Source organism: Xenopus tropicalis, chromosome 5, assembly GCF_000004195.4.
Source record: "Xenopus tropicalis strain Nigerian chromosome 5, UCB_Xtro_10.0, whole genome shotgun sequence".
Taxonomy (NCBI): domain Eukaryota; kingdom Metazoa; phylum Chordata; class Amphibia; order Anura; family Pipidae; genus Xenopus; species Xenopus tropicalis.
The window spans coordinates 112945454-112969791 of NC_030681.2; the positions used below are offsets into that span (position 1 = coordinate 112945454).

Below are 24338 nucleotides of genomic sequence, written 5' to 3' on the forward strand. Positions count from 1 at the left end.
CAGTGCCCAGGCCAAACATCCGTGCCCAGGCCAAACACCAGTGGCTGAATTCTAGAATGATTCTTGTATCTCTATAATACAGTTAGTTTTAACACTTCTACGTACAATCTACAGCTTTTGGAAATGTAAATTTCCTTCTGGTGGCAGACTAATCAATCCTTTCTGCATCCTGAAATTCCTATGAATACGAAATAAACAAATGTAACAACTGGTACAGATACAAGTTTAGAACATCTGTTAAAGACAGATTAATACAGAGCTGAATTTAATCTCCTACATTTGGAAGGATCAATACATGTTCATTTCAGATCGCTTGTGCACGTGCCCACCTGACCGAGTGACAAAAGCCAGCCCATAGCACTATATACATTTAATAAGCATTATGATATTGATTTGCAGACATCACACAAGCACAAGTGAGGCTGCAGTTTAAATGGTCATGTAGCTGGAGTTAGAAGATAATATAAATGCAGAGTTTATACTTGTATTTTTACAATTAATCTGAAATATACAATGCTCATAGAAAGGTTTTAAAGAAAACTGAACCACAAATCACTGGGGGGGGGGGGGGGGGGGGCTGCTGATTTTTTAAGTATACCCCATTGATTATATCACTATCTATCCCTCTCTTTTCAAAATACACACCAGCTCAAGGTAATTTGGTGTTGAACATGCTGTTATCATCTTGCTGCCTGATCCCATAAGACCAGTGCGGCCCTGGGTGGGTGCATACGCACTACATAACCCGTTGGGTTGTACAGTGTAGGAGCCAGCAGCATGATGGCAGTGGCATTTAATCAAAACTAAATTCCCTCAAGGCCAGTAGGGTAGGAGATATTATCTGGCTGCTATGGTATTGCTGGAACTTAAGCAAACTTTGCACCCTTTTATAATATGGCTCCTAAAGGGGTCATATAGTAAAATAAGAAGGCTTGACCATTAAAAACCAACTGCTATTTGCTTTATAATTTTATGTGCTAGACCAGTGAAAGTGAAACAGCCAGATGCCGCTTGCTGTGGGTAACCGGACCCTGCCCATATGACTCCATAAGTCCCTCATTAAATTCTAAATCATTAGGTGGGGGGGGTGCAATGGGTTGTGACCACAAAATTCATATAGACTTCTATGCATTAAGCTCTTCTGTGCATTCTACCAAGAAACACCCTTCCCTTTAAGCAAAACAGGGATTGTTTATCCATATATTGCAATATACTTCAAGCTGGCCAACTACATCAAAATCATCCACAGTCTGGCCAGTCCTACACTAAAATATCTGATTCATTAAGAATTATACTGCTTCATTAGAGGTTTTTTTTTTTTTTGCTGCTTCATTAGAGTTTTTCCTACAACCAACAGGTTGCCCTTCTATTGGCTCCACTGGGATCACCTGACTGTAGCTGGGCAGGGCAGAAGCTTGGTAGCTTAATGTCTTATCTATACATCTTGATAATGGGTGGGTGCAGAGGACCTCTCGTTGCTGTCTCCATCAGTCCCCCAGTTTGCCAGCTCCAGTTAGGATCATAGTACAGTTGGCAGAGTCTGTGCACAAAGGCTCAGTGACATGTGTGACACTGCCAAGCTTTTGTAATACTGTGAAACAAAAAGGTGCTAATTGGGTTAAAGATGGGATATACAAATACAGTCGTGCTTGTTAGCACCTTTCCTCTGTAGGGCTTTACACTTTTCCTTACATATTACAGGTAGTTTTTCCACCCCCACAGCTTTTTGCTCTATTTTTACATGTATTTCCAATTCCCAATATTTTCAGCACCTGCAGTGAAATTTCTTACTTTAACTTTCTTGTTAAAGAATAACATTTTTTTCCCTCTTCTCCCTTCCAAAATCAAGCCAAAAATCATATTTCTACTGTAGCAAAACTGCATGCTTTTTGCCTCTTGATGTCAGTACAGAGCTGCTTATTTCCAGCCTGTAACTAGGGGAAGAACAGAATTGCAATTTGTCATTGCTCAGACTTTCCAGCTATACAAGGAGAGCCTGCTTTCATTTACCTGTTTTTTCCTTGTCATCGGAGGCAGCTATTGTCTTCGGCTCCAGAAATGTGTCTCCAGGCTCCGTGTGCAACAGCTGAAATCTGTGATGGCTGCACCACAGCTCAACTATATCTCTCAACTTTCTTATTAGCTTTCTGTAGTCAGTAAACTGGGCATTATAGCTGTTGTGAGTGCTGGGAGTTAAAGGTCAGTAGCTGCCTTTATTTACATGATAATAGGCCGTCACTCACCAAATGTATTAGTGTAAAAGGCATTGGAGCTTGTGTATGTATCAAAGTCGTGGTCAGTGGTTTCAGGGGGCATAATCTTTCCTTCATCTGGTATACTTAGTTAACACTGACAATGATATTAAATTCTAGTTTGGTTCCTCATCAATATCTTACTGAAGGCGAGGCTGTGCATGGGAGTAGAGTGAGGCCATACAAATGAATGTATTATAGATGAAGTTCTTAGAGGCATAGTACAGTATCAAACATGGCAAATAATCTTTTCCAACCAAGACATTATTTAAATACTTACTCTAGTACCCTAAATATAATGCTCATCTAACAGTTAAGACTATAATAACCCTTAATGCTCTCATAACTGATGAGACTATATTACCCATAAAGAGAAGGGAGAGATTAACCAAATGTAGTGAGGCATTAACATACTCAGAATTTACAAGTTGCCATAATTATTACCTTGATCATCATGACCAGTTGGCATAATGTCATTGAAGGTCGTTTATGAACACAGCCACAAGTGCAGTAACTCTAAAATGGATGTTTTAGGGGGAGAACCTTTATGTTGCTGCTTCATAAAGAGAAAAGCCTGACTGGTTAATTATATAATTATTCCTAAAGAGGTACTGCATAAAAATAGTAACTACATGTTCTGTGCCTATAATAAAATATCCACATACTGAAATATCCAAAAGAAAATAAATGTAATGAAACTATTTATTTATACAGTATTCCTATCAACAAAAGTTCCTAGTTGCTAACATTAATACAGAACAAACACAGCCCCTAAAATCATGTTGCTGACCAAAGGAGGGCACCAGAGGATGCTGGCTAATGCTCGCTACAAGGGAATGAAACCATATGCTGTTCCCACGTGTCCCTAGCAGATAGGGTGCTATGAGTGTGTCACAGAAAATCTGCCTTAAAGACAAGAATAGTACAGATAATGGCCTAAGTGCACAGGAGATAGTGCACTTTCCTAACAGCGTAGATGTTAGGCATTCTAATGGCAGCACTGACGTTTCCTTCTAATAGCAGAATGAGCCATTTCTTATTGGACACCTCACACCCAATCTTTTACATTTACAAAGACTCTAATGTTATAATATGGGGGAATTTAAACCTATTAGCAGATATTTCTTTCTGCAGCTATTGTAATGGATTTCACTACTGTCTTTCGGGTGAGGAGACCCCAGTCCCTTAGCTAATGGAATAGAATAAGCATAACCCCAGCCTACAGGCAATAGAATATCCCCCATAAGTATTAATATCTATGTTGGAATGGATACAGCAGGTTCCCAAACTGGTCCTTGATTTTTGGGAAAATCATTAATATTTATGGCCAGAAATTAGTGAGCACTATGCCATGTTTAGACACACATGCGCATAAAGAGTAATTCCCCCAGCGAGCTCATTATGCACATGCGTTTGATATCAGATTGGTTGGAGGAGTGAACTGATCCTCAATCACAAACATGTACATAACGAGGGAACTTATTGTGCACACTCCTTATTATGTTTATTATACTAAGTGCTCCATCTTGGTGCAAATGGCATAGTGCTCATTAGGTGCATATTTTGGCCACTACTAGCATCAGTCCTCAAGTAAGGGTTACATAGAAATTACATTTTATCAGTTTTACAGTCTCAAACATATCACACCACACCCCGTGATTTACCACCATTGTGCTGCCTATAACTGCTGTAAAATACAGATAGCAACAGCAAGCTAGCTTGGTCCCCTGAGAAGCCATGGGCCCTAAGCAGTCAGCCTAAAAGCCTCATTGCCTGCTACTGTTAGTGTAGGACCTGGCAGCATGTCCCAGCCTATGCCAGGGCTTGCAGATCTATAGGGGAAAAAGCATATGCCGTGACCTAAAAACCGTACTAAGCTTTTACTACCTGCTTTAAATGCCCCATACAGTTACAGTCATTACCATTCCGGAAAGCAGCCACTCACTTTCCCAACAGAAAGCATTTCCTGATTTCTGCATTGAAACCTGGGGAAGTTTTATTGTTATTACTGGTGAATGTAAAAAGAGTAAGGGTTGTATAAATATTTAATCCGTTAAGCAGCGGCTTTTGACAATTTTATAGGCTCATCAGTGTTGTACGTTTGTTCATTTATGAACTCGTTTCACTGGTTTATATGACAATAAGAAGGCTGTTTCCCCTAATTTCTCAAACTGTAACAATGTAGTGAGGGAAGACAGAATAGCATATGTTCTATCTTTACCTTTGTGGAACACTTTCTGTGATGACATTAGCTTATATAAATGTTTTCTCTCTGGACCAATAAGACACATTGTAGCAGCGGATATCGAGCGTGTAATCAGTTCATATTCCCGAAATAAAGCATATTTGTACCACTATGACAAAACAAAATCTAATTTAGGTTATAAGCTTATTCTTTCCAAACCACATTTACTTTTCGTTTTGTAATAAAACAAGTAGCATATCCCAGCCAGTGCATTGTCTGGGAGAAGCACATTCAGAGGGTTACTGCAGTAGTGCAGGAGAGTATCTACTGTATATTAGAAGTGACTGACACTGATATCCAATCAAAAGGCCTAATCAAGCAGAAGAGAAGTGTATACAGTCCCTTGCTTAATTTTGCACTTTCCCCTTTACCTAACTTGTACATAATTCGCTTATCTATCTGCATGGCTTTCTTCTTATGGCAACCATATTGTCTCACCTACCCAACCATTGGGTTAATAGAAGAAGCATACACTGCCTTTATGCATTGAGCACATCAGTTAGGGTGTACTGTATGATAACATTCTAGGTGTTTGATATACATTGTGTAAATGTTGTGCTAAGGTAGTAAAACATCATCATTGTGCTTTATTTAAGATTTGGGATTTCAACGGCCACTGTCATCATAAACTAAACGCCGGGAGAGACCAAGCTGCTGAAATTTCTCAGATATTAGTACTGAAAAGAACTATCCTAGTTGTGGGATGGGAAAGGTATGTATGCATATTTTTAATGGGCAAGTTAATTTCTCTTGCACAGAAAACATACAGTATGCACAGAAAAGGATAATGGTAAATACAGGTATGGGATCCATTATCCAGAAAGCTCCAAATTATGGGAAGGCTAGCTCCCATAGATTGCATTTTAATCAAATAATTCACATGTTTACAAATTATTTCCTTTTTCTCTATGATAATAAAACAGTACCTTGTACTTGATCCCAACTGTTATAATTAATCCTTATTGGAGGCAAAACAATCCTTCTGGGTTTATTTAATGTATAAATCATTTTTAGTAGACTTAAGGTAGGGATATCCAAGGTACGGACATAGCCTTTATCCAGAAAACCCCAGTCCTGAATATTCTGGATAACAGGTCCATTACCTGTATTGTGAATAGTTTAGAATAAGTTTCCCAGCCTAGTTGTTTTACAGCTTATTCCAATTCATACATTTCAACCTCAGTTTTTTTTTCCTCTTCCCAGAATTATTACTGTTTTCCGTTTCAACTTGTTAACGCAGTACCTTATCCAGCCTTCAGAATGGAAAGGAGGAGTACAGCACCATGATGATATTTTATGTGCAGCATTTTATCTCCCACAAAGTTTAGTCACAGGTAACCATATAATGTTAGTGCACCAGAAACAGTGGAGATCTATGCATAGAAGTCCAATTTAAATACTCCTCTCTTGAATAATAGGAATCAGATTGTTATCAGCAGTTGACCCAACAGTCATATTGAATATATATTCAGAGGCTGAGAAGATATGGGATCCCAGATCCCATACAAGGCTTACTCCTGTATCTCTATGTAGCACAAAGCTGGTCTTCCTTTTTAGTCCTGATTACTGGGCAAATGAAAATATTCTGTATGAATGCAAAACCAAAACCTGTTTTAAATTACATTCTTCAGGAGCAAAGGTAATACCATAGTTTTCTGTATGGAAGTTCTATGCATTGTAGGGGACAGTCACACCATCACTGCTTGTAGAATCAGCTTGTATTCTCAGTGAGAGCCGCAGCCTCTGTGTCCCAGCAACAACTCCACTTAGCTTTTCTGTTTCCAGTTCCCCGAATCCTGGCGTTTAATAGAGTATATTCTCTTTGCTTTGACTAGTTCTCTATATACTGATCTCAATTCAGCATCACCATCAGTAATTTCATTTGCACTGTAATCACAGCTGTACAGGTCACGTCTGCAGACTGTTCTCAGCCATTTATCATTAAATGCATTTCATCCCCCCTGCAATAGCTGAATAAACAGGCATGAAATAAATTATCCTAAATTCTCATTTCCTCTTTACACTCAGGGAGTTATGATGGTCAGATAGTCATATGGAACAACAATACAGAAAATGCTTCCAGAAAATTACACCCTGATCCTGAAAGATTAAAGTCAAGATCAGGTAATATTTCAGCATTTAACCATTTATTTTCCGGGCTGTAACGTTTCTTGCATAAAATATAATTGTCTGGATGCTTCCTCTTGATATCCGGGAGCAAGGACTGGGCCAGGTGTAAGCGCTCAGCACTGAGCACTTCCAACAAAATGGTGTTGGAATTCTCAAATCAGTCAGGCATATTCTGACACACTGAAACCAGTATCAGATTTTATATATATGTCAGGTCATTAAAAAACTTTCCTTACTGTCAGGAAAACCTTAAATATTGAACTGCTGGGAATCAGCAACCTGCTAAGGTAAAACTGAAATTACGGCAAGGTCTATGTGGGTCATTTTTTAGAGCATACTGAAAGGAGCATTAGTGCTCATGCAAACAAGCATGTATAGATACAAGTACCTTTCTGAATAGTGTCAGTGCATTCTCAATTTTGTGTCTATTGTAGTACTTTGCACTTGTGTTCATAACTGACCCTCTAGTGAGAGCTGAAGTGTTTACACCAACTAGGTTGCAGCTACTTACTGAGAAAATTAAATTCAAGTGCTTGGTCAGAGAAACGCATGATGTCTTTAATTAGTATAACAGTTCTTCAATATTAATTATAATGGTAGAATTTCATAAAGGAAATGCATTTGGCCTGCTTGTGCATATATAAAGCTCTACAATTACGCTGATATAATTAAAAACCTTATTATTGTTTATTAAATCCTTGTGTATAAAAATAATCTCAAGCTGAGCTTCAGTAGTTTCCTTTACTAGAATGAAAAAAAAAGAAATATTATATTTCAATGTCTGACATTTGCTATTTGAGCAAGTTTTGTGAAATATTCTGTAACACAGAAAGGAGGTAGAAGCTACAAGAAAGGGGAGAGGCAAAGAACTGGCACACTAAAGGCTTAAAGTTTCATAAATATGCCAGTTCCGTGGTTGGGCCAGTTCAACCAAAGACAACCCAAGAAGTGGGCATGGGTGGATAATGGGTCAAATTCAAGCTGATTTCACTGCCCTATGGTGATGAATTACAGCTGACCCGTCCCATGGCTGATAAACAGAGGGGAGCTGAGTAGAGAATGGGTCATAGAAAAAGACTTTGGGCTGTATTGGGTGCCGGTTGAGAAGTAGCAGCTTAGAGTTGGGTAGCTCATCGCTACAACACTTTACAGTACACATGCATTAATATGCATTTAGAGATAAAGAGACTATATATTGACTTTTTGCATACAGTACAATGTTCAGTTGCAACACTTTAAGGAAATCTCTAGTTTATATCCAAGGAACAGAGTATACATCTGGAAAAAGACAGGTCAGGTCATTAATACTTATTAACCAAGCTTCTGCAGAAAATAACAGCTCATGGGCAGAATAAATATGATTATGGAGCACATTAAATAACTAATATTATTATCAACACATCATACATGTTTGGCAGCTGGGCATATTCCAAACCTATTTTTTAAGGTGGAACTTGTGCAAGGAAATATCTCATTGACACATACCTCCTCACAGTAACACGCTCATACAACCAAATGCTGCTTCTGTCTGTCAGCGACTCTAAGCATGGGCGATTTGTTTGCAACAGAAAGAAACTGCACGATTAATAGTGGTCTCTAGTAAAATATAATAATGAAATACAGCTGGATATTGGGTTTACTTTTTAGGGAAAAAATAATAAAGAGTACATGTAAACTATAATTCTTTAAATTAATGGACATGTAAATTAATTTGACAAACATTATGCCTGTTTTGAATATGGTGTTCTCCACAGACTCTCAGGTACGGAGTGCTGGAAGAAGAAGCCTTTCTTCACTGTCCTCTGGAAAACACTCCCGCTCAGCAAGCAGCATCCATAACGCAAACTCTGACAGCAATAACAGTGTAACAAGATTGTTCTTCCTTGGGGCGAGGAAAAACACATCAGCAACAGGTGAGAGCACTGGAGAAATGATTTTTAAGATTCCTTGTGTATAACACAAAATAGATACTGTGCCCAGCTCCCTTGGCTGGCTCTTTATCAGTCATCATATTTAATGAGCGATTGCAGTTTCTATAGCATAAAGGTGGAACAGTATCCTGAAATGAACCCAGCAGTGACTCCTGTTGTACGGCAGGGACTTAAATTATGACTATTGTTACAGGGTGTTAAAATGGCATCTCTTACAGATTCATCTAATGGGAAGCTTTTAGCCTTTCATTTAAAGCAACACATATATCAAGAGACAGTAACTGTAAAACAGAGTCATAAAAGTTGCAAACCACTAATCTTTCACTTGAACTCATACTAGCATGCAGAAACTATGGGGCATACTGGGGGATTTGCCAGTGTTAATTTAACTGGGATCCAAAATCAATTCTTTTTACCTAAAAAATCATTAAAACTTTTAGTTATTTAGTGTTACAAACTCACTTATGTTAACACTAATAATAAAATAAACAATTAGAAGATGACTGGAGTTGGCCATACATGCCCAGAAATGATATGATATGCATGCCCCTACAATGATTTACTTGTCCAAAGCAGTATATGCTTTCTGTTAGTTTGTTGGTATTGTTCAAAATGAACATTATATAGCAGTGATCTTTTAGAAGCACAGAGACACAGTTTTACTTCAAGCAGAGCCTCCTGCAGACCACATGGGGCTACCAAATAGCCAATCACAGCCCTTATTTTGCAATCCCAAGGAACTTTTTTCATGCTTGTGTGGCTCACCAAACATTTTTACATCTAAGTGTGGGAATTCCTTGTATAAAGGAACAGAGGCTTATTTATAAAGTGCCAGAGCCTCTGAGAAGGTGTAATTTTAGCACAACGTTAGCAGCTTATAGCTTCAATATCAGCATAAAGTGGCCCATGCATGTCCAATCTTGGCAGCCCAATTTGTTTTCTTAGATAGTGTTGGCACTTTGGCAAAAAAATGGACAAGAGTGTGGGATAATGACATCAAAATCAGAGCAGTGAAATATGTGGGTGGGATTATGACATTTGGGGTGTGTTTGTGCCTTGTGGGGGTAGGGCTGTGACATCAGCAATGGTTATTGGCTTAAGACCTTAACAGCTATAATAAAAACTGTTCAGGTCAAAACCGAACAGGTGGGAACCCTATTGTTAGATAATATAAAAGATTCAATATAAACATTATTATATGCACTGAGCACTATTTTCAGTTACATGAAAATAGTCTAATTTAAAGTATCTTGCTTTTATTAATAAGAATATGCATGAAACGACTTGTTCATTTGGCTAGGTTGCCACACAAGCGACCTGCATCTAAACCTGGGCTGAAAAACTTGCAGATCTGTCTGCATTGAAAGGCAAGAAATTGCGGCCTGAAACCGCAAGACTGCATCAGACTACACTTAAATCTTCTCCGTGTGTCTGCACAGAGACTGACACGGATACTATCAGTGCAGATGAGTGGAAGAGAGTGCAGTTATTGCATTATTAACATGAGTCATTTATTAGACTAAGTTTATATAGAGGTCGAGGCAGCCATGTCTGGCATTAACCTTATATGGGGGGCTCATTTATATATATAAAAAAAAGGCCAGATTGGATATTGACTACATTTTACAATCTGTTTTCTTTTATTCCCTCATAACAATTCTCTTTCTGACGTTAGGGCATCCTCATTTCTATAGAGTAAAATGCTCACTAATACCTTAAAGGAAAACTATACCCCCAAACAATGTAGGTCTCTTTAAAAATATATTGCATAACATGGCTTATATGTAAAACCCTGCTTCATCTAAAAAAAACATTTTTATAAAAACATACTTTTTTAGTAGTATGTGCCATTGGGTATGTGTGTCATTTTAAGCACTAAGAGCCAACCCCTGGGATTGTACGATTCACGGTGCACACAAACAAACCAAGTGCACATATACATGCTAGGTCACATAAGCCAATTAATGACAAAAAGTCTTTTGTTCCCATACTACTTCCTGTTACAGTTAGAACTGCATTATTTCCTGTTAGGTGATCTCTGAGGCAGCACACAGACTGTCACAAAATGGTGGCTCAAGGGAAAAGATGTAAAAGGGTAATATTTACTGATATATATATTCCAGTTTGGCCAGATTCTTTAATAGGCCACTTAATATGACATAAACTGTCTATTGGTTAAGTTTTCATTCTGGGGGTATAGTTTTCCTTTAACCATAGCTAACAAGTGTTTATGTGCTTCTTGAGATGCTCAGAGCGACTGACACCGTTTGAATACTGTCACCTGTACAAACAGAATCATCAAACACACTGGTCTGTACTAACAAAGCATTAACCAGCTATGTCACATTGTGTCTGTGCTGTTTAAATAGCAATAGGACAGAATACAAATGAAAATGACTCCTCTTGCTTAAAAACAGCAGGCAGGGGACACCAGTGCTGCAAGCAAATCCAATGCTGCCTGAAATACTTGTGACTGGATTATAATGAAACAAAGAATATAAGGAGACTGGGGTAATTGCTAGGACTTTGGCAATATCCAAACATCTTTCTTGGTCCTTAGTTATATTTAATTTTAATTACATGGGTTATTACCTTTTCCATTATGTATTATTAATACTCATTAACCAAACACATATTTTGTGCCCCTAATTTTCCATGCATTGCCTTTTCTTTTACTCAGCCATGTATGCTGCATGGATACCTTTCTGTGTTCTTATACACTTGGATCTACTGTGTTGCATAGAGACGGAGCATATATTGCAGAGACATTTGGCTCCTATGTCTTATCATGTCCCACAATGTCAGTCTATTTTGAAAGATTATTATCACTTGTGTTTCTGCTAAATAAATTCTGTGATATTACATAACTATGTGCTGTAGTACAGTGCGGGGTTACACCTGGCACTGCCCTGGGCAAGTTGCTTATCTGCTACCTCTCTTACTCATTTGACGCAAGTTCAATATAGCCTATACAAATGTCAATCAGGTAACAGAGGGGTAGACCTCCCCCCCTGCATTCCACCCCCAGATTTAGCAGCAAGTGGCACAGTCCTAGGCACGGGCACTCAGATGCCTATACAGAAAATCCTGTACTGCTCTTCTGTGCTGTGTGATCTAAAAATTTTGTTTAACAATGTGGCAGAAAAATGTCATATGTGACATAAGGCTTCCCCAAAGCTACCATTAGTTATTCTATTTTTTTTTTTTTTTTTGCAATGAAGCCTCAGGGATAATGGGGGAATACAGGTTCCCAAGCTTCTGTGCACCCCTGTAACTGCAGAAGGTTAAAACCCATTTAACCCTTTACATCATATTTTAATTATTCAGATTGATTGAAAAAAGAACATATATATGCAGTATATATCATGTATATATATTTATACATGATAGAATGATTATTGTATTGTAGGTGGATCCATACTGGTGTCATGTGGAGGATCAGGATACGTCAGATTCTGGAATATATTTAGAAACCACTTAATGGCAGAATTTGTAGCTCATGAAGGAGCCGGCTCCATCATTATGACTGTCGATAAAACAAATCAGTACATCATTACTGGAGATCTAGATGGATGGCTAAAAGTATGGGATATACAGGTAATAAAACACTCTCTTCTGCACAAAAGACTGGAACAGCAATATAGATTTAGAGTAAATGATTTGCAAACTACGCTGTAAATCACACACTGCACACAATTTAATATTTGTATATAAACAACATGATGTATGGATTGACAGGGAAAACTGAAGGCTCATTTGCATGCACAGCATTGTCAGCTATGGAGGTACTTTCAGATGGATGCAGAGAAACGTAGTACAGCAAAGGCAGCCATTGGGGGTTAATAACAGTCAGCACTGTAGGGGCTCAAGTCATTAATGGGCCATGGTAAACTATATTTAGAACTGTTCAGGCTGGCATAGCATTCCTAGAATATATACTCATATGAAGCCCCAGTAGAAACGGGGGGTCTGATGCCAAAGCTGCCTGAAGGCCCAGGAACTTCTTTAGACACTGACTAATTATTAGTTCTTTCTTACTGTTAGTAATTGATAGTATTCCCAGAACACAAGGCCTGTCTCTTAGTGCTGATTTACAGTTGTTTTCCCATTCCATACCCCAAGGAAAGACAGATTCTTGCAGCAAGGAGTTTGTATGTTGTCCCTGTGTCTGTGTGGGTTGCCTCTGGGTACTCCAATTTCCTCCCACACCCCAAAAACATACAGGCCCTAGATGGCTAATTGGCTCCAGATACATTGGCCCTACTGTGAGTGACTGTGATAGGGCCCTTGTGATTGATGTATAATTACTGAAAAAGTGTTGTGGATTTTTTTTAGTACTCTAAAAATAATAGGACATAAAATAATTAAGTTTGCAAACATCTTGCAACCCATAGGAACCAGGCAGGTTAATTGCTTTTGGTGATTAGTTATGGGTTACTTTTATTGTGTTAACCATTTATAGGGCTGTGCAATAAAAGGTGCAGGTCTAGTCACCTGTAGCAACCAATGGGCACGTGGCATTTACTGGTCACCTGTTGAACAACAAGCATCTCAGTGAGTGCTACAGGTTGCTGCACTTGGGCAGACTTGCTCCTTTAAGTACACATGGGGGTTAACATTTACCAGCTTGTTTCTAAAGGTACACTAAAGCCTAAGAACGGATATTTTAGAAACGATGAGTATTTCTCCGTTCTTTCTGCTGAGGCAAAGCACATCCCCAGCCTGCTCTGTGCTGCTATAAATCACCTGAGCTTAGGGATCAACACACAATATGCTGAGCAGAAACTCAGGTTACTGAAGTCAAGAGTGAAACTTTGACTTTACTTATCTGCAGCCCACTAATTTAGAAGCAAATAGCTACAATATATGATACTGCACAACTAATAAATATTATTGGCTGCACTGCACAGACAAATACCTAATCAGTCTTGCAGCATGTGTGTGTTTGGGGGTGGGGTCATCTTATTTTATTGCTGCTTTGTTTTAATTGGATTAAGTGGAATGGTAAGTGTATTTTGCTTATTTGTAGGATTACTGCATTGATTACAGTGAAAAAAAGACAACAGACCCACCTCAGTTAGTGAAGTCCTTCCAGCCTCACAGTGACTGCGTCACCCATCTGGAGACATGTGCATACAGCCAATCCTTACTGATCCTATCTGCCTCTGCAGACTGCACTATACATGTCAGTGATGTTTTTGGAACTCCAGTTGGAATATTTGGCCAGGTAATGCTTGTTTCCAAAATCATCATCTGCTATAACTTCTGAGAGTTGCAGTTGCACAATAGCTGGGGGCTGCATACTGAATATCGCTCATTTAGAAAAAATTTCAGCATAGTTATAGCAGGTTTCCAAAATACACAGCAAAAGTGAAAATACCTTATCCAGTACAGGTATGGGATCCATTATCCGGAGACCCGTTATCCAGAAAGCTCTGAATTACCGAAAGTCTGTCTTCTATAGACTCCATTTTAATGAAATAATTCAGATTTTTAAAAAAATTTTCTCTGTAATAATAAAACAGTACCTTGTACTTGATCCCAACTAAGATATAATTATTGGAGGCAAAACAATCTTTTTGGGTTTAATGTTTTATTGATGTTTTAGTAGACCTAAGGTATGGAGATCCAAATTATAGAAAGACCCCTTATCTGCAATACCCTTGGTCCTGAGCATTCTGGATAAGGGGTCCCATACCAGTATAGTGCACATCAGTTGAACACAGGAGCACTAACTCAATACAAGGTGTCTATACAGAGCCTGCCTATATAGCTTTCAATACCCTATAATAGAGTGCAAAGGTTAATACTGCCCATATACTAAGTTACATTTGGTACATGCAGGGCCAAGGTCCCATACCCAGCCACACAGGGCTATCAGATCTCACAGAATCAATTCCAGCCAAGCAAAATGCAGGAGCTTATTAGCATTCTATAACTTATTTCTTGTAGCTATGTCTAAATCCTGAATTGTTTCTGCTGAAATGTTCCTGTAGCGCAGCACTCTATCAGCATGGCGCCTCCACAGCCGCATGTTTCTAAAGCCCCATACCTGCAACCAAAATAGCATTTTTTATGTGTAAGCAGCAAATAACCACTGTGGCAGCATTTGTCATTTAGAACTGTTTTCAGAGCTGAGTCACCCGTTCAGTTTGCTACCAGGTAGGATTGCACTGCTTATGGTACACAGAAATTGGTTTATTTATTTCATTCATAATTTGTGCCACCAGCCAAATAGTGGAATAGAGGTCCATAGCTCATAACAAGGTTACATATTTAGAAAAAAAACATTGGTGTATCAGTCATAGTTCTAAGGATATCTTACTGCAGACAGTGTCGGACTGGCCCACCAGGATACCAGGAAAACTCCCGGGGGGGCCCAGGTGTCAGTGGGCCCTCCTGCTCACCCAGCCATTTTCCTTGTATGCCTTTACCACGGTCATTCCTCACTTCTATATGAGAACAAAGAAAATAAATAGAAGGAAGAATAAATAATAATATGTATGGGGAAGTGATTAAAAGAAAAAATAATGCAAGAGGTGAAGAGAGAAAAAAAATTGCTTGGAGATTGGGCCCACAGTCTAAGGTTCTCTGGCACCCAAGTCCGACACTGACTGTAGATAATCAGATGTATCTAGAAGAGTAAATAGGCTTTTTACCGAAATCCAACCTGCCCACAGGGAGATTAGTCACCTGCGGTTAAATCTCAGCTAGCCAGGCGACTAATCTCCCCAAAATGCCTTTCCGTTGGCAACAAAGTGAATCATTGGTTGAAAAGTATAGGCGGCGCTTAATTTTTTTGAAGTTGTGCAAAGTTTCCTCACTCGGAAAATGTATTGCCATGTATAACTTTCCACTAGTGATTCCTTGCCGATAGAAAGGCATTTTCGAGGAGATTAGTCACCTGCAGTAACCAAGATTAACCATGGACAATTAATCTCCCCCTACTGGCCCAATTCCCTCATGGAGGCCAGGCTCACACTTTGTACACTTTTCAACAATGGGTTGAGTTAGGATTTCCACTAGTAATAAATCCCAATTTTAGTGTGATAAGCACACAAGATCATTTCTTATATGTGGCTGTTTAGGAAGAACACTGGAGCATAGAGAAGTGCTTGCATGAAAATGAGAGGAACCATGTGTCTGAAAATTCAGAAGGAGATACAAGTCACACTAACAACAAAGAATCAGTAACTTCGACAACATATTGTGATGAGACAACAGAGCTTGGTGACACTCTCTCTAGCAGCCTGCTCACAGAAGATAAAGAGGAGCTACCCTTCAAGTAGGTTACACACCAGAGTTTTCTGTCATGTAAATATTATGTATATATTTGTTTGCATTTAGATGCTACGCACGTCATGTACTATTATTCCCTAACTGGTTTCCATCTGTCAAGTGTGAATAGGAAATACACAAGGCTGGATTAACAAAGTGTTATCAGATGCAATAGACTGCAGTCCCCAGTTCTTTTACTTATTGTGCAGGGAAACATCTGGTAGATCAAAGCTGAGGGAACTTGTCCTTGTCACTTCACATGAACATCTCCACATGCTGTGACGGTGGAACCATTAAAGCGACTCAGGGGCACTCTGTGAAAGGGAAATAAGAGCTTCTTCATGGAAGCGCCATAACACTATTCACTCTGTGAATGGGTTTATATTCTCAGCAGAAGTCATTAGGTTCTATTACTGATATGCTTGGTGTTATGAGTTTGTGAGTACTAGGTACATTTCAGGAGAAACTCATGATTTAACATGTTCTTAACGAATATGTAAACTGCATGTCAATGGTTTATACTTTTAGGCAAGAGAATAACAATGACAAAACATACCAGTGATGACCGAGACTGTTTATCTTTCCAAATTAAACAACTTAAATATATGCATATATTATTTATTCATGCAATACCAATATATACCTCAGTGTTCTCTTGCCATCATGATATACACACACACACACACTGACAGATTACTACATCCCTTGGAAGTGACCAGTATGTGACACTGCTTTACATCATCTTCATAACTGCATACTGATTTAGGCAAGGCAATTATCTAATTTATATTTTATGTGTATACTGTGTGCTCATTAAAGGAGCGCTCCTGGGCATTTGTGGGGATTGTTTGCACAACAATGTTACTACAATGGTACCATGACACTTAGGGGGCAATTTACCAATGTTGGTATTTTTTGCCCCACAATTTTTTTTGCACTATGTTTTGTGCAATAAAACACACATTTTTTACCATTTATTATGCATCCAAATCGCAAAAAAACGTTAATGTAAAATGACATCATCCAAAGCTGTCGAGGTCACGTAGCAGTCAATGGGAACTGTCCCAGGCAATATTTTTGTAGTTCTTTTACTTCAAGGTAGTCAGGTTTTTCGTATTTTTTTGGGAGCTAAGTTATGTAAAATTTACAATTCAAGGTTTTTTTTACACATTTTTCCATCTGTATTTTTTTAATGCAGTTTTTAATAAATAAGAAAACATTTGTGCTTTTCTCATTTGAGAGTTTAGTTGTAGTAGAAAATGTATGTACATGTATGAAGACCAACATCAATAAGCTCCTCCCTGTCCCTGTGTCCTGCCTGCCCCTGACATTATAAGAATGGATGAGTCCATTATTTGGTGGAGTGTGAGACCCAGAGGTGTGCCACACAAACAGACTGGTAGCTAATACATACAGATGGTTATAAATAGGGCTCATTGCTTCTTATGTTGGCCCTAACAGAAGTAGGGTGAGAAGAAGGTATATAAATAAATATAATGTATCAGTAGCCAGATGAGAATAGTGGCTACACTGTGTTCCTACACAATATCCCTGATATGATGATCTTCACTCATAATGCATTACATACTGCATGTAAGCTGTTGAAGTGGTTTGATATGGTGACTTTAAAATTATTGTCATTAATTAGACAATGATATTAGCTATATAAAATATTTGGTTTAAAATGAATTGGATTTAATTTGCACTAGGAAGATTTTCTTGCTAACGTTATAAATGACAAAGCAACGGTACATTCAAATCTTTATTTATGAGTAATAATTTTTAGTGACTGAGATGAATACAAAGTGAAAAGGTTATAGAGTCATATTCACTAAGTACTATAATTATACATGTAATGTGTTGCTAAAGTGGCATTTGCCCAGAAACCATCAGGATAATGATGTATGATACATACCCCAGAAATAGCAGGCCCCTCACTCAAATCACCTCGGAGAGCGTTATACTGTATAACCTTTCAGTGGCAATACAACTGTTGCAGAATTTAACTTCTTACAACAAGATTATTTAAATCAAATAAGGATGTACAATTCCTTTCACAGCACTGCAATACAGTCCACTATTGCTGTGGCAAAGGTGCATTCTATAGACCTTCGTTGAAATGCCTTATTCCCTTAAAGCATACAGTAGCTGCATGCCAGGTAGGGTTAATAATTCTTTATCATCAAAATAAATGCTCAAACAAAACACTGCATGGATAGATAGATAGATAGATGATAGATAGATAGATAGATAGATAGATAGATAGATAGATTGATAGATAGATGATAGATGAAATGAAAAAGGTTTTCACTTGCATGTGCTCCCTTATGAAGTATTTGCCCTTTGTCTGTTTGTTGGAAGACTGTAAAGGAAAAGCAGCATAACTATATTGTATAAAAACCATAAACTCCTTTCTGGTTTCATGCAGAGACCTTTCAACAACCTGCTGTAGCAGGGGGCAATTTCTTAGTAGATATCTTGGTAGAATAAGTGAATTTGCCAATATTTTTGATGGCCTAAATTGAAATAGCTGTGGGTCCTAGTAACATCTAGTTACACCACTGAGGGCATGAAGGTTGATGAGGGGAAAACAATAGAAATTTAGTAAGGAATTATAGAATGTGGGAGCATGAGGGTGAAATTGTGAAAATCAGCATGTGATGGGGCATCATGGGGCACATAAAGATTAGTATACACCAACACAAAATTCTATTAGTGCTAGGATATAGCTTAATTTACAGGACATAATTTTATCTATTCCAAAGAACAGCTCACTCGCTGAATTTTTATATAAAAGCTCCAAATAATGCTATTTGTGCCTGTTTCACCTTGGGAGTCACAGTCCTTTGTCTTATCTTAAGTTAGAGTACATTTATTATTATGAGATTTAGAAAAATACTAACACAAGGATTGGAAAAAGGCAGATAAATTTAATTTTTTATAGGAAGTGCGCGGAAGTTTTCTCATTGCTTTTTTTCTTTCCCATAATAAAAGTAATTTAATTAAAATGTAAAGCAATAAATTGCCACTGTTGAAGTGCCCAATTATATACTTAGTTATATGTGAATAAAAATAATTTACATCAAACCTAAAAATTAATTTGTTGACAATCTTATTCCATTGTAGGATTAGCCCATGGGAAAACACAATTCTGGGTAAAAAATACAAAGACTTCGGAACAAAAGAAAAGTTGCACTCAAATAGACGAGAGGACTCAGTTCAAACTTCAGTTGGTAAGCTGTGTGACATTTCTCCTGCTTGTGTTCCGTAGGAAATTCATGACACCTTGTTAGTTTAACAATTGGGCTCTCATGCATAAAATATTACCAGTTACATTGGCACTTAAACTGTGTTTTTGATTTGTTTCCCTGGAAAAGTTTTCATTAAACCTGTAACCGAACTCTGAAAAATATGCCGTAAAATATTGCCTACAGATTGGAACTTTGAAAGTCCTGTGATTGGTAAGCAGAAATATGCAACGATAATATGCTTTATGAATATTAATATATGGGAGACTGTTGTGAAAAAAATGCTGTTATGCCTGGAGAGGAAAAAAGCAATCAAAGTGAACAAAAAAACTTTCAGCCTCATCACTCAGAAGGTTCTCTCTGGCAACAAACTGGAACGTGAGTTGAACTAGTGCTCTAACTTGTACAGCATATCGGAATGCCCGGATAGATAGTACTAAACATTACTAAAGAGAAGGTTTAACTTAATTCTAGTGTCACACGTGTCATGTATAAGGTGCAGGAGAAACCCTCAGTTCTCTGCCCCATCTATAGTATGCATGATAACTGCTGTACTTGTCACTGTACACACCAGACACAATTCAGCACAAAAATGCAGGAGTATGTACCAATGGCAGCAGGCCAGAGATTTCTATAATGACATATTTAAGTAGGCAGAGACAACTACATGCGTGACACCAGCCTAGTAGTTTTAGTAAATTTGCAAGATTGTCCTAGTTTGCAGACATGTCAAGTCAAACTTTCCAGTACATTTCATGACCTTTCTCTAAAAAAAAACCTTTTCAGGAAGCTTTATTATCCAACTGAGAAATGTATTAATGGTGAAGGAAACCAAGGCCGCCAGCAGGGGGGGAGGAGAGCACCATGTTGCAATCTTCTTGTTCATAGATCATCTTTGTGGCCCTAGGCACATGCTGAGTGATAGAGCCATCTAAGAGGTTCTAAGAAAAGACATTAACAATGAGATGCTCTTACAGTAGTGCCCAGGGTTGGAATAGGTAGGCTGGACACCAGGAAAAAAAAAACCAGTGGGCCCTGGCCCTTGTAGCCCCCGCTGACCTAGCCAGCAATGTAGCCCTCCACCCCCTAAGAATGTGGTACAAGCTAAAGAATGCAACATGGCGTTTGACATGGTGACGTGGTGTGCACGGGGGGCAGGGTAAAGGAGGCACATCTGTGGGTTAGGAAGTTTGCAACTGTGGTGGGGGGTCCCCGAGGTGGCAGTCCTGGTGGGCCCCAGACACCCCAGTCCAACACTGGTAGTGCCCCAGGCTGATGCTCCTGTTCAGTTGAACTGCACCTCACTGCATCGATTAGAATTACTGGGGATTGTCCAGTAATCTGTTTGGCACCCCCTCAGTAATTATAACTTTCCTTTTCATTGAAATTCAGTCCCCCAACTAATATATATAGTACATGAACTTTTCTTTGGTTTAGTTCTACAATATGTTGAGAAGGAAACCTTACATTCATAAAACACAAATGCATAGATCCCAATTCTTAATTCTTTCCAGTTGATCTCCTCTTACAGAATCAAATGTAAAAACAAATTAAAAGGAAATTAATCATACTACAGGTATGGGATCCCTTATCCGGAAACCTCTTATATAGAAAGTTGGGAATTATGGAAAGGCCATCTCCATAATTCTAATTTTTAAAAATGATTTCCTTTTTCTCTGTAATAATAAAATCCCAGCTAAGATATAATTAATCCTTATTGGAGGCAAAAGAACCCTATTGGGTTTATTCAATATTTAAATGATTTTTAACAAACTTAAGTTATAGAGATCCAAATTACAGAAGGATCCCTTATCCGGAAAACCCCTGGTCCCGAGCATTCTGAATAACAGGTCCCATACCTGTACTACTAATTCTGCTGTTTAAAATGTATGAAACTCATTGCAACTTAACTTGTTGCATTTGTCATGTAATAAAGGACTTATGAGTACATTCATATTTGTTTCTTTCTGTATAAGCCACATTTACAGTCTGACATGGGATTAAGCCCTTTGCACGGTTTGACAAGCGGCAACGGCAGAACCATCTTAGTCAAAATATCTTGCTTCCCCTTCTGTCTGTGGCATATGTTGGATTTATTCCCGAGAGCAGTCAGAATGCCTTGATCATGTAGCACATTTTCTATGTAAAGAGAGAAATATGTTTGCTTGTCTTACAGGGACCTTCATGTTGCTAAATATTGAGCCTTTGCTGGATGTTGCTGATGTGACAAAGCCTGATTTTGTTATTAACCCTGAGAAATATTTTGAGGACAAAACAGATGAAAAATCTACAAAGGAATTTACTACCCCTCCCCTCTCAGACAGTAAGTACTTTTAGTGGCAGAACATACATGATTCCAGCTGATAAAGAACATTTTCCAAGCAATCAACTCACTTGTAAAAATATGTGTATAGGTGATTTATGAGCTAAAGGTGCTGAACAGGACTGGATTTTAGGCTGCCCCTTTATTAGATATAGTATAATTATTATCCCTCTACTGCTCACCAACCTGTTACCAAATCATTGAAATTTGTTCTTTGATTTGTACAAAAGCATTCAATATATGGGCGTCAGAGACTTAAGTAAAAAACAGACATGGTACAGTACCAATAAAACAAACTTTATATTAATATGTGCAAATTGCTGGTGATCAAGATTAATTGCATAGGATGGGTTAACTGGACTAACAGAAGCGCAGAAGCTAATATCTGTGCCACTTTTACGTACTAGCTGGCATCCAGGTAATCCCAGGGCCTTTGTTATTCATATCTACCCACTGTAGTGGTTGTAAATGACTGTCACAGGCATTTCTCTCTTTGCTGATTTTCTAGGGGGGTAAGTGGTGTTGGTCACTAGTAATATCCTAAAATAGACAACTTCAGTCAGGCCTTTACAGTTGGAACATATGACAATTTGAAACAATGTAAACTGCGATTACAAATATGCAGGTTGTTATTGAGAAGAACTGCAATAACCTAGTAATGTCACACAATTTCCTGATATAATTTGGGCTTTCAGTTTTCCATAATATGTGTAAACCCATTTTACATCTTATTGGAAAGGTGTGAGGAAACTATTCCATTAAGTACAGAGCAGCAGCCAAACACTGTACCGGGAGTCTGCACACCCCGCCATCAGCGCCATCAATTTAAATGACTCTTTTCACAGAATTGGAAATAACTGACAAGCAATATCTTTAGCTCAAATAAACAATGGTTAAGCATTCAGCATATTGTCACATCCCATCCGTGCCGCAGAAAGTTGCGGCTCACACATTCCACTCACGCTTCTTTGGGAGGAAAATTTTTACATTTAAAGAAAAATGCATTTGTTCCTTTTTTCCCCAAGATGTGTGAGTTTCATAGATGCCTGCTCTGCATTATGAACTAGAAAGAGGCTGCAGAGGAGTGAATTATCCTAGATAGCTTCTATTATTATGTAAAAGCACACAGTGAAACTATCAGAAGTAGCAGGCTATCCAGCGCGAGGAGAATATTTGGTGGTATGCCCCTGTAGCTGGAAAGAAAGGAAAGAAAAATGATGCATTGCTTGTGCTACACAACAGGGATAATTGCCTACATTAGAAGTGATTATTTGTAGCAGAAATCAAAACGTGCACGGTGGAGCTGAAGAGAAATGGCCATATGTTTCTTGTATGTGTGTATTAACAATTATTCATTTTGTATAGCCCCTGTCCTCCATCATCTAAAAATGTCACCTTGTCTCAGATAAGGGAGAGGGAATCATAAGTAAAAAAGGGACAGTTTAGCAGTTATCGGTGTTAATAAAGGCTTTGAGTGCTTGCCAGTCACATGAATAATGTAAATATGATTGTATCACCAATGTAGCACTGAAATCTGTATTTGATGAGGGAAGTCTCTTCCCGAGAGAGATTCTGGAACGTGAACTACAAGCAAAACAACTGAATGCGAAGTTGCACCTCCATGACAGGATGAAAAGAGACAGAAAGGTGCAGAAGCAGAAGAAAAGCAAATGAGAACTGTGTTGGGAACAGCTGAAATCTTACATGAAGGAATGGATAGTTTCTTACAATGCTTGCATGATCTTCGGTATTTGTGGTAAATGCCCAAGTCCAGTTCTTGTACAAAAATAATTCTTATTCACTGAGGATACCTTTAGATTGTAAGCTCTTGTCAGTAGGGCCCTCTAATTCTATTTTTACTCCAAAACCCCTGTTTGTTAAATTATTGTAAGACCCCTGTTCGTTTTAAACAAATGTAAAGTACCTGAGTAACTTGTTGGCGCTATATTAATACATCATGAGGAAATAAAAATATATCACACTACAAAGGGATTATGGGCGGCTTCTCTATAAGATGCTATAAGAACAAAACCGAAAAAACCTGAAATAGAAATAAAATAAAAAAAGTTTGAACTTCATGCATAGTGCTGGGACAACAGGGTAACTTTGCAACAGACTTTCTAATCTCTTTACATACATAATTACATGAATAATTACTTAGTTACAAAGTTAAGTTGGGTTGAAAAAAGACCAAAGTCCATCAAGTTCAATCCTTCCAAGAAAACCCAGCACACACACAACCTATACTGACCTATCTATACACTCACATACATAAACCATATAAACCAGCAGCAATACTAACTGTAGATATTAGTATCACAATAGCCTTACTGATACTATGCTTGTTCAAGAATCATCCAGGCCCCTCTTAAAGGCATTAACAGAATCTGCCATCACTCGGGTCTATGTTATATATAATACTGTATGTGCAAAAAAGCCCCATGTCTCCTGAGCTCTAAATTACAAGAAGGCCATCTTCCATAGAGTCTAATTTAAGCAAAAAATTCTAACATTAAAAATGATCACAATTTTCTAATAACACAGTATCTTGTACTAAGCTGTATGAATCCATATTGGTGGCAAAACGCTGTTGGGTTTATTTGATGTTTCAGTATTTTTTTAGCAGGTTTAAAGCATGGTGATCCAAATTACAAAAAGTTCCCTTATCCACAAAACCTGTATATACTGTATAGATTCCTGACTCAATGCAGGCACAATATTGAATTTTCAAAGCACCACACACCTGAAATAAGCACTAAGCCAAAATGTTAAGCACGCCCCAGTGATTGTAATCGCTTAACCTTATACCCCACAGTTACCCCAGGAGAGAACTGCAGCAGCCTGGGGTACCTTTAAGAGAACGATCCTCTTCCTTCTGTTTTTTTTGTGCTGCCTGTGCATGCAAAGTAGAGTACAAAGCCAAACCTTAAC

At 38.2% G+C, this 24338-nt stretch overlaps 1 protein-coding gene across 4 annotated transcripts in view; it reads left to right on the forward strand.

Moving 5' to 3' along the window:
* The window catches only part of wdr49 (WD repeat domain 49), a 43200-nt gene extending 19801 nt beyond the window's left edge, over window positions 1-23399 (forward strand). For 2 of the 4 annotated variants that reach the window (XM_012963039.3, NM_001272027.1), the window contains 10 exons: window positions 5094-5209; window positions 5701-5831; window positions 6526-6621; window positions 8382-8540; window positions 11968-12155; window positions 13588-13785; window positions 15647-15843; window positions 18963-19069; window positions 21261-21407; window positions 22933-23391. In XM_012963039.3, the coding sequence (XP_012818493.1) occupies window positions 5094-5209; window positions 5701-5831; window positions 6526-6621; window positions 8382-8540; window positions 11968-12155; window positions 13588-13785; window positions 15647-15843; window positions 18963-19069; window positions 21261-21407; window positions 22933-23081 (1488 nt within the window). In that variant the 3' untranslated portion in view covers window positions 23082-23391. Of the gene's footprint in view, window positions 1-5093; window positions 5210-5700; window positions 5832-6525; window positions 6622-8381; window positions 8541-11967; window positions 12156-13587; window positions 13786-15646; window positions 15844-18962; window positions 19070-19213; window positions 19298-21260; window positions 21408-22932 lie in introns of those variants that run through there. The other 2 variants (XR_004222630.1, XM_012963038.3) reach the window with 2 other exon arrangements.
* The last annotated feature ends 939 nt before the right edge of the window (window positions 23400-24338 follow it).